At 42.3% G+C, this 10,208-nt stretch overlaps 1 protein-coding gene across 2 annotated transcripts in view; it reads right to left on the bottom strand.

The window, feature by feature from the left end:
• Positions 1–268: 268 nt before the first annotated feature.
• LOC133650642 (potassium channel subfamily K member 4) overlaps positions 269–10,208 on the bottom strand; it is a 37,417-nt gene continuing 27,477 nt past the window's right edge. For both annotated transcript variants that reach the window (XM_062048140.1, XM_062048141.1), the window contains exons 4-8: positions 9,706–9,820; positions 9,456–9,616; positions 9,182–9,368; positions 1,959–2,101; positions 269–1,889 (exon numbers count right to left, since the gene is read on the bottom strand). In XM_062048140.1, coding sequence (XP_061904124.1) covers positions 1,326–1,889; positions 1,959–2,101; positions 9,182–9,368; positions 9,456–9,616; positions 9,706–9,820 — 1,170 coding nt within the window. In that variant the 3' untranslated portion in view covers positions 269–1,325. The remainder of the gene's footprint in view (positions 1,890–1,958; positions 2,102–9,181; positions 9,369–9,455; positions 9,617–9,705; positions 9,821–10,208) is intronic.

Raw genomic sequence — 10,208 nt, 5'->3', positions numbered from 1 at the left:
AACAAATTTATGGGGGTTTTAGTGAGAACGTTACGGGAATTTTTCATTATATTCTTATCCGTGTCGGAGAAGAAAGGGGCTAGGAATACATTTGCAGTAAAATTTCATGTGAAATCATTCATTAATTTACATTCATATGCGTTTCTGTATAACAACTGCCTATGTTGAAAGTTCTACACTTCGAGATAACTTCTGTTGTAAAATTGACTTAATTTGAACAACACTGCTTGCATTTTCTGTCTTTATTATTTACATGTACGAGGTCTGGGGATATTACTGAATAAGGCAATCAAAATGCAAGTATTGTCATAGAAAATGTTGTTAAACACCCAAAAAAGTACACAGAGATTTGTTTGCAGGCAATTATCTCAGGTCAGCACCACCAAATTAGCTGCGGTATGACTTTTTGGTTTGTCCTTCTTGATTTTTTTAAAAATTGTTTCTGCATGATCTTGGAGGACTTCATGATAATTGAATACAGTGCATAAATAAATATGATCAAATGTGAATATTCTCTCTTAGCCCAGTAGAGAGCAGCAATGCCTCAGACAAACGCAGGTGCATACGAGACATAACAGTCATCAATCACAAGATTAAGACATACACTACCGTTCAAAAGTTTGGGGTCACATTGAAATGTCCTTATTTTTGAAGGAAAAGCACTGTACTTTTCAATGAAGATAACTTTAAACTAGTCTTAACTTTAAAGAAATACACTCTATACATTGCTAATGTGGTAAATGACTATTGTAGCTGCAAATGTCTGGTTTTTGGTGCAATATCTACATAGGTGTATAGAGGCCCATTTCCAGCAACTATCAATCCAGTGTTCTAATAGTACAACGTGTTTGCTCATTGGCTCAGAAGGCTAATTGATGATTAGAAAACCCTTGTGCAATCATGTTCACACATCTGAAAACAGTTTAGCTCGTTACAGAAGCTACAAAACTGACCTTCCTTTGAGCAGATTGAGTTTCTGGAGCATCACATTTGTGGGGTCAATTAAACGCTCAAAATGGCCAGAAAAAGAGAACTTTCATCTGAAACTCGACAGTCTATTCTTGTTCTTAGAAATGAAGGCTATTCCACAAAATTGTTTGGGTCACCCCAAACTTTTGAACGGTAGTGTACGTGCTAAAGTAAGAACATTATCTGCAAACCATATAAGGCCCACACTTGTGCCACATTTCCATTCCATGTGCCTGTAAATATACCATTTTCACAAATAGCTTGCTATATTAATCATTCTTGTCTATATTTTTTGCCGATTTGTCCAACGAAGGGGATTTTTTTTCTGCTGATTCATTTCCTGTGCTAACACTGCATCAAACCTGAGGTTTTGGCGGCGCCAGTACATTCTGAACCGGTTTTGCTGTTCCGTTGTGCTCCTGTTTGTTAAGACTGGACCGTTTGATTCTGTCACTTTTGGGGCTTCTTTGCAGGACTGGCCTCCTATTGTGTTTCCTCTTGACTGAACGGGTGCGTTTCGGACTAATTTGAGGATCTGTGTGTATTTTACCACTCTGAGCATCTGATGACTCATCAATGAAGGCTAGGTTCTCCCCAAAATAGTCCAGAGGTTGAGAAAAGTGGGGGTCCTTCTTTACTTCAGGGACCTGCTCTGTTTGCGTTGGTTCTTCCGACTCTGTTTCAGACTCGGACTCGGACGTGTAAGATGTGTATGATTCCGAATCGGTTTCGCTTTCATTTTGGTCTCCTTCCCCGTCAGGAGCTCCAGGAGCGGAGCCACCGTGGCCGTGGCTGCGAGCACCATGGCGCCGCCTTCGCCGACGCCGTCTGAAGGGATCATCAATTTTTCCTGCGATGCGAAAATCTATATTCTGGATGTTCTGAGTCCAGTCGGTGGCGTGAGCTCGTAGCTCCTCCATCTAGCACAGAGAATGCAAACTCACCAATGATGCAATACAGATAAATGACAAGAAAGGGGGAAGAAGTACCTCAGCTCTTGTTTTCTTGGATAAAACTCGAAGCCAATTCCCAATCATTGACAGGACGGATGCAAAGTAGGCAAGACCTAGCAAGATCCAGAACCACACCAGAGGCTTGTACCAGTGGTCACTGCCCTCCAGTCCCGAATCCCCTTTAAGAGTATGAGTTTACGTCAACACTTCCATACATGTGCTGCAAATCAAAATTTAGGACAGAAGACACCAATACAGCGGATAAAATAAAAACTTCATCTTTCATACCAAAAAAAAAAAAAAGATTTACTGGGAAATTTAAAACAAGTGAAAGCGAAATTAATCCTTGAATGTTTATGGCTCCTCCTCTCTGAGCTGCCACCTTATCGTGGTAGAGGAGTTTGCGTGTCCCAATGATCCTAGGAACTATGTTGTCACAGGGCTTCTTAGCTCCATTGTAGTGTCTCCCAAGACAAACAGGTCCTAGGTGAGGGACCAGAAAAAAAGCAACTCACCTTCATGTAAAAGATAAAAACGAGGACTCAGATTTCCCTCACCAGGACACGGATCACCGGAGCCCCCCTCTGGAGCCAGGCATGGAGGTGGGGCTCGATAGCAAGCGCCTGGTGGCCGGGCCTTTCCCCATGGGGCCCGGCCGGCACTGCCCGAAGAGGCAACATGGGTGCCTCCCCCAATGGGCTCACCTCTCATGGGAGGGGGCATAGAGGCTAGGGTCTGTGTGAGCTGGGCGGCGGCCAAAGTTAGGGCCCTTGGCGGTTCGATCCTCGGCTACAGATACTAGCTTTGAAGAAGCTAGAAGTTCCGTGTGGTTATTGTCGGACTCACTTCGACGCACAGCAAGGGCTCTGGAACCAGTCCTCTTGAGAGGAGCTGGACTCTCTTCCACTCTGGCGTTGCAACCAGCCAGAGGCGATGGGCTGGGGTGTCAATTATTGTTGCTCCGCGGCTCAGAGCCTGCACATTGGAGTTTAACCCAGTGGACGAGAGGATAGCTTCCCTCCGCCTTAGGGTGGGGGGACGTGTCTTAACTATTGTTTGCGCTTATGCACCGTACAGTGACTCAGAGTATCCGCTCTTTTTGGATTCCCTCGAGGGAGTACTGGAGTGTGCTCTCTCAGATGATTCCCTTGTTCTGCTGGGTGACTTCAACGCTCACATTGGCAACGACAGTCAAACCCGGAGAGGCGTGATTGGGAGGAATGGCTGCCCGGATCTGAACCCAAGTGGTGTTTTGTTATTGGACTTTTGTGCTCGTCACAGATTATCCATAACAAACAACATGTTCAAACATAAAGGTGTCCAAATGTGCACTTGGCACCAGGATACCCTGGACCGCAGTCAATGATCAATTTTGTGGTTGTGTCATTGGATTTGCGGTCTCTTGTTTTGGACACTCGGGTGAAGAGAGGGGCGGAGCTTTCTACCGATCACCACCTGGTGGTGAGTTGGCTCCAATGGTGGGGTAGGATGCCGGACAGACCTGGCAGGCCCATACGCAATGTAAGGGGCTGTTGGGAATTTCTAGCAGAGTCTCCCGTCAGAGAAAGTTTCAATTAACACCTCTGGAAGAACTTTGAACATGTCACGTGCGAGGCGCTGGACATTGAGTCCGAGTGGACCATGTTCCGTACCTCTATTGTCAAGGTGGCCAATCAGAGCTGTGGCCTCAAGGTGGTTGGTGTCTGTCTGGGCGGTAATTCCAGAACCCATCAAGCCGTCAAGCTGAAGAAAGAGTCCTATTGGCTCCTTTTGGCTCATGGAACCCCAGAGGCAGCGGACAGGTACGGACAGGCCAAATGGCACGCAGCTTTGGCAGTCGCAGAGGCAAAAAACTCAGACATAGGAGGAGTACGGGGAAGCCATGGAAAACGGCTTTGAAGTGATTCTGGACCACCATCCGCCACCTCAGGAGGGGAAAGCAGTGTACTGTTAACACTGTGTATAGCGGGGCTGGTGTGTTGCTGACCTTGACTCAGTATGTTGTGGATCGATGGAGGGAATACTTCAAAGACCTCATCGATCCCACCTACATGTCTTCCTATGAAAAAGCAGTGCCTGGGGAATCTGTGGCGGGCTCTTCTATTTCTGGGGCTGGGGTTACTGAGGTAGTTAAAAAGTTCCTTGGTGGTCCTTAAGGCTTTGGATGCCACGGGGCTGTTTTGGTTGATAAAACTCTGCAACATTGTCATGGAATAGATATGGTAACGATAAAAAAGGTTATAGAAGACATTTCAGAACCTCTGACATATATCACCAATGTATCATTTTTAACCGGAAAATTCCCAGATAAAATGAAAATTGCAAAAGTCGTACCGATCTATAAGAATGGAGACGTACACCAGTTTACTAACTACAGACCAGTTTCATTACCTCCACAATTCTCCAAGATCATGGAAAAATTATTCAATAGTCGATTAGATTTATTTATTAACAAAAGTGGGACGCTTGTGGAGAACCAATATGGATTTCGAGCAAATATCTCAACATCAATACCATTAATTAAAATAACAGAGGAAATTACCAATGCAATAGATGGTAAAGAATGTGCGGCAGCAGTATTCATGGACTTAACAAAAGCATTTGATACAATTAATCATGATATTTTAATACAAAAATTAGAACGATATGGCATCAGAGGTTTGGTATTGAACTGGGTAAGAAGCTATTTAACCAACAGGAAGCAATATGTGAAGATGGGTGAAAATATGTCAACACGGCTAGATATATCCTGTGGTGTGCCGCAGGGATCAATACTGGGACCAAAATTGTTTAATCTTTATATAAACGACATTTGTAAAGTTACAAAGGACTTAAAGTTAGTTTTATTTGCAGATGATACAACTGCTTTCTGTTCAGGAGAGAACACACAGAAGATAATACAAATAATAACAGAAGAAATGAACAAATTAAAAAGATGGTTTGACAAAAACAGACTATCTTTGAATCTCAGTAAAACTAAAATAATGCTATTTGGTAATAGTAGGAAAGAGCATCATACGCAAATACAAATAGACGGAGTAGACATCGAAAGGGTAAAAGAAACCAGATTTTTGGGAGTATTAATAGATGATAAAATGAACTGGAAATCTCATATACAAAACATACAACATAAGGTAGCAAAAAACATTTCAATAATGAATAAAACAAAACACGTCCTGGGCCAAAAATCACTTCATATTCTCTACTGCTCACTAGTGTTACCATATCTGACTTATTGTGCAGAAATATGGGGAAATAACTACAAATGTGCGCTACATTCGTTAACCATGTTACAAAAAAGATCAGTTAGAATAATACATAATGTTGGATATAGAGAACATACAAACCCTTTATTTATTAAGTCAAAAATATTAAAGTTTGGTGATTTGGTAAAATTGCAAACAGCTAAAATGATGTACAAAGCAATCTATAACCTGCTACCAAAGAATGTACAACATTTCTTCTCAACTAAAGAGGAGAAATATAACCTTAGAGGAAAAAATAATTTAAAACATTTATATGCACATACAACACTTAAAACTTTTAGCATAACAGTATGTGGAATTAAATTATGGAATGGATTAAGTAAAGAAGTTAAAAATTGTACTGACGTGATCCAGTTTAAGAGGTTGTTTAAATTAATAGTGCTTACAAAGTACAAAGAAGAAGAATTATGAGAAAAACTTCCAACCTTATTGAAAATATTCTTCATCTCAGTATGTTAATAATGACTGAATTAATTAATTACATATTACAAACTGTTGTATATACTAATTCATAGATGTTATTTTATTATATAAAAAGGTCAGTAAATGATTTGATATAATTGTAAATGCTTTGAAGTGGGAAAGGGGTAGGATTAAATAAGCTTTGCTTCTTCCTACTCCTTTTCGGGCATGATGTAAATGAAATGATATGAAATTGTGTGATGTATTATGATGTAAATGTGTTCATGTTCGAAATAAACTAAAAGAAAGAAAGAAAGAAAGAAAGAAACATTGAGTGGACATTGGGGGCGGTGGTTTCTCTATTTAAGAAGGGGAACCGGAAGGTGTGTTCCAATTATCGTGGGATCACACTCCTCAGCCTTCCCTGTAAGGTCTATTCAGCTGTACTGGAGAGGAGGCTGTGCCGGATTGTTAAACATTTGATTCAGGAGTAGCAGTGTGGGTTTCGTCCTGGTCGTGGAACTGTGGAGCAGCTCTATACTTTCGGCAGGGTCTTTGAGAGTGCATGGGAGCCCAACCAGCCTACATGTGCTTTGTGGACTTGGAGAAGGCATTTGACTGTGTCTCTTGGGAAGTCCTGTAGGGAGTGCTCGGAGAGTATGGGGTATCGGACCGTCTGATTGTGGCGGTCCGCTCCCTGTATGATCAGAGTCAGAGTTTGGTCCGTGTTGCCGGCATTAAGTTGGACACGTTTTCAGTGAAGTTTGGACTCCGCCAGAGCTGCCCTTTTTAAGCAATTTTGTTCATAACTTTTATGTACAGAATTTTTTGGCGCAATCAGGGCGTTGAGGGGATTCTGTTTGGTGGCTGTAGATTGAGGTCTCTGCTTTTTGTGGTTCTGATGGCGCCATTTGGCCAGGATCTTTAGCTCTCATTAGATCGGTTTGCTGCTGAGTGTGAAGCGACTTGAATGAGAATCAGCACCTCCAAGTCCGAGTCCATGGTTCTCAACCGGAAAAGAGTGGAGTGCCATCTCCGGGTTGGGGAGGAGATCCTGCCCCAAGTGGAGGAGTTCAAATACCTCGCTGTGTTGTTCACGAGTGAGGGAGGAGTGGATTATAAGATCGACAGACGGATCGGTGCGGCATCTGCACTATTGCGGACCCTGCATCGATCCGTTGCGTTAAAGAAGGAGCTGAGCCGGAAGGTCGATCTATGTTCCTATCCTGACCTATGATCATTAACTTTGGGTTATGACTAAAAGGACAAGATCATGGGTACAGGCGGCTGAAATGAGTTGCCTCCGTTGGATGGAGGGGCTCTCCCTTACAGATAGGGTGACAAGCTCTGTTATTCGGCAGGAGGTCCAAGTAAAGCCGCTGCTCCTCCAAATTGAGAGGAGCCAGATGAGGTGGTTCGGGCATCTGGTCAGGATGCCCCCGGGACGCTTACCTGGGGAGGTGTTTAGGGCACGTCCGACCGGTAGTAGGCCATAGGGAAGACCCAGGACACATTGGGGAGACTATGTCTCCCGGCTGGCCTGGGAACACCTCAGGATCACCCTGGAAGGAGCTGAATGAGGTGGCTGGATAAAGGGAAGTCTGGGCTTCTCTACTTAGACTGCTGCCCCCACGATCCGACCTCGGATAAGCGGAAGAAGATGGATGGATGGATGGATGGATGGATGGATGGATGGATGGATGGATGTTTATGGCTGACTTGTTAAGGTTTTACCAGCACAGTTTCACATTAATCAAGTCAACTTAATGGCTCAAAACGAGCAAACTAACAGCTAAAACAGACTTGCAGCTAAAAGCAACATGCTGTTATAGTCTCTGGTCAGGACTTCAGGATGCAGAGCAACGGAGGTGATGTGCAGGCAAGAAGTAAGTTTAATTAGGGAAAACACAGGTAGTGCAAAACAAATCTCGTGCAGCATGGAAGGGCACAGGAAACAAATATTTTCTGAGGTACAAAGCACAATGATCAAGTACCGGCAAGGAGCAACAGGTGAAACTAAATAGGTTAGATTAACTAATGAAAAACAGATGTGCTGGCAAAAAAATTACCAAAAAGTAAAGGTGCAGCAAAACAAAGAATCCAACAGGAAGTACAGCTAAAATAGGGAGCACCGGGGCAGGAAAATGTATGAAACACATGAAAATAACGAACAAATGTAAAACTGTCATGTGGGATCATGTCACATGCTTTGATCACAGTTTTATATCTGTCCCGTTCCTGTATTTCCCAGTAAAATTTCATGAAAAAAGATCCTCAGTGTAGCACATGTAACCTGTAAAATCCATCCATCCATCCATTTTCGATCGCTTGTCCCTCAGGCTTTCAAAATAAATGCATGTCAATAAAATAATACACCTTTATCACAGTAGGCAGCAGGGGCGGCTTGGACAAAAATCTGGCTCTGGAATTTTTGGTGCAGATTGGCCCACTTCGTTCCTAAAAAGCCTAATTCACCCTTAACCTGACTTTATTTCGCCACATGTTTTAAGTAAATCATGTTATACCTTTAAATTTTGAGGCATCTGTGATTACGGCTATATAGATGAACTTTGTTTGATTAATTGATTGATAGATGACCTGAATCTTGACTGTTCAACCGAAAGAACTCCAGTAATCTACAACAATTGGTGCCATGACCCGGAATCGAACCACGGTTGCTGCTGCCACAACAAAGAATACTTACCACTATATGACCACGGCCAATACAAATACATGGGAAACAAATTGTTAAAAAAATATATTTTTGGTACAAAACAACAAACAAACCTATAATTCATCAAATTAAAATACAATGCTACCTCAAATTAAGAGTGCCCCAACTGTTCTGAGATAAAAGATGTCTCACGGCTAACTGTTATGCTTTAAGTTGCAAGCAAACATTTCAGTTGCAAAAATGTTCATTCCCTGCCACGAGTTGGCGTAACAAATGTCACAGTGAACCCCGTAAGATCCAACCAAAACATCTGTTAATAATCGCTAGCATTAGTTTATAGCTAGAGATCGAGATCTTTTTTCCAACCATGTGAAGAAAGAGAGTAAGTGTGAAGGACAGAGCTGAGAAGAAGTGGGTTATATTCATTAAATTAAAAAATTAAATAATCAAAAACCTGACAGAAAGCGTTGCCATCTTAGCGAAGCAATTTCAGCGTATCACTGCTCTCCATCATACTGAGGCAGAAGGCCAACCAAGAATGTTAAAACAATATATATAAACAACAAACATTTATTCATGAAAATATGGAAAAGCTGCTGATATTGTGTCTACTTGATAAGCAGCTGGAAGAGGATGCCGTAGAAGTCCACTCTCCAAGGTTAATGCTGTACATTTACTGCATTATTATTACATTATTTCATCAAACTACTGTAGTTGTTTGTAGTACATTCTATTGTAATGTTTCTTATACAAAATGTCTTATCTAAAAATTTGTTTTTGTTTTTTTTGTTTTAAAAACACCTCTTTGAGCTGCGTGACAAAGATGCATCAATAATCGATTCATAATCAAACCTTGGCCCCTGAATCATAATCGAACAGTGAGGTACCAAAAGTGAGCTGTCAGACTTGTGTTTTACCTGCAACATAGTCACCAAACCCCACTGTTGTCAGGGTGATAACTACAAAGTACGCAGACTCCAGCATGGTCCAGCCTTCAACCTTTTGGAAAATCAGGATTGGCGCTGCGACAAACAGCAGGCACCCAAGCAGGATGGACAAGACGGCAGAGATCACACGCACAATGGTGGGACTAACACGCCATTTCTGTCAATAGAGAGGCAACCATAGTGGAATAGTGTGTCAAACAAAGCCAACACACAGTGCTAGTATAGTTCTATTAAGAACTCTAACCAGGAAGAGAGTCTCTATTTTGGCAACCGTTTTTCTCAACCCGGTCCCTAGATGGTCTCCAACTCCAGCAAGCAGGATGCCAAACAATGGAATTCCAACCAAGGCATAGAAAATACAGAACAACTGACCACCTTCTGTCTTGGGGGAGATGTTTCCGAAACCTGCATGTGCATAATCAAATCACCAACCAGAATCAAAGTGAATGTGTTGCCGTGCAGGGTGTGTGTAGAAGTTGTAGTGATGCACTCACCGATTGTTGTGATGATAGTTCCGGAGAAAAAAAAGGCACTGGCTAGATTCCACTGACTGACGTATGTGGCGTTGCTGTTCGGGTCCACACCTGCACCAATGGCCTCTGCCACTTCCTGGCATGGAGACATTTTGTACAAGTCAGACAGAGAAGCTAAAAACAACACAGATTTCTGTCTCATTCTGAGTAAATGGGCAGGAACAAAGACATTTCCTGATCTAATTATTTGTTTCAGTTCAAAATGACTCATACGGTGCAATCATTACGTGTAACAGGGGCGTCACTAGCTTTTAAGGACGGGGGGGCTTAACCCCAGGAGATGCACAGGATGCGAGCGAACATAGCGCACGAGCACAAAACTTCACAAACGACTAACAAAGACTTATAAATTATTCATTGTTATTATTATTATTTCAGTCGGTTTATTTTCAATCTGTGTTCAGTACAACAACAAACATGGGTTTGCACAGTGACATTTTGTTTACAGCATCAACAAGAAACAA

This window comes from Entelurus aequoreus, linkage group LG05 (assembly GCF_033978785.1).
Source record: "Entelurus aequoreus isolate RoL-2023_Sb linkage group LG05, RoL_Eaeq_v1.1, whole genome shotgun sequence".
NCBI lineage: Eukaryota > Metazoa > Chordata > Actinopteri > Syngnathiformes > Syngnathidae > Entelurus > Entelurus aequoreus.
The sequence above is the reverse complement of the archived record's forward strand: the minus strand, read 5'-3'. Positions and strand labels throughout refer to the sequence as shown.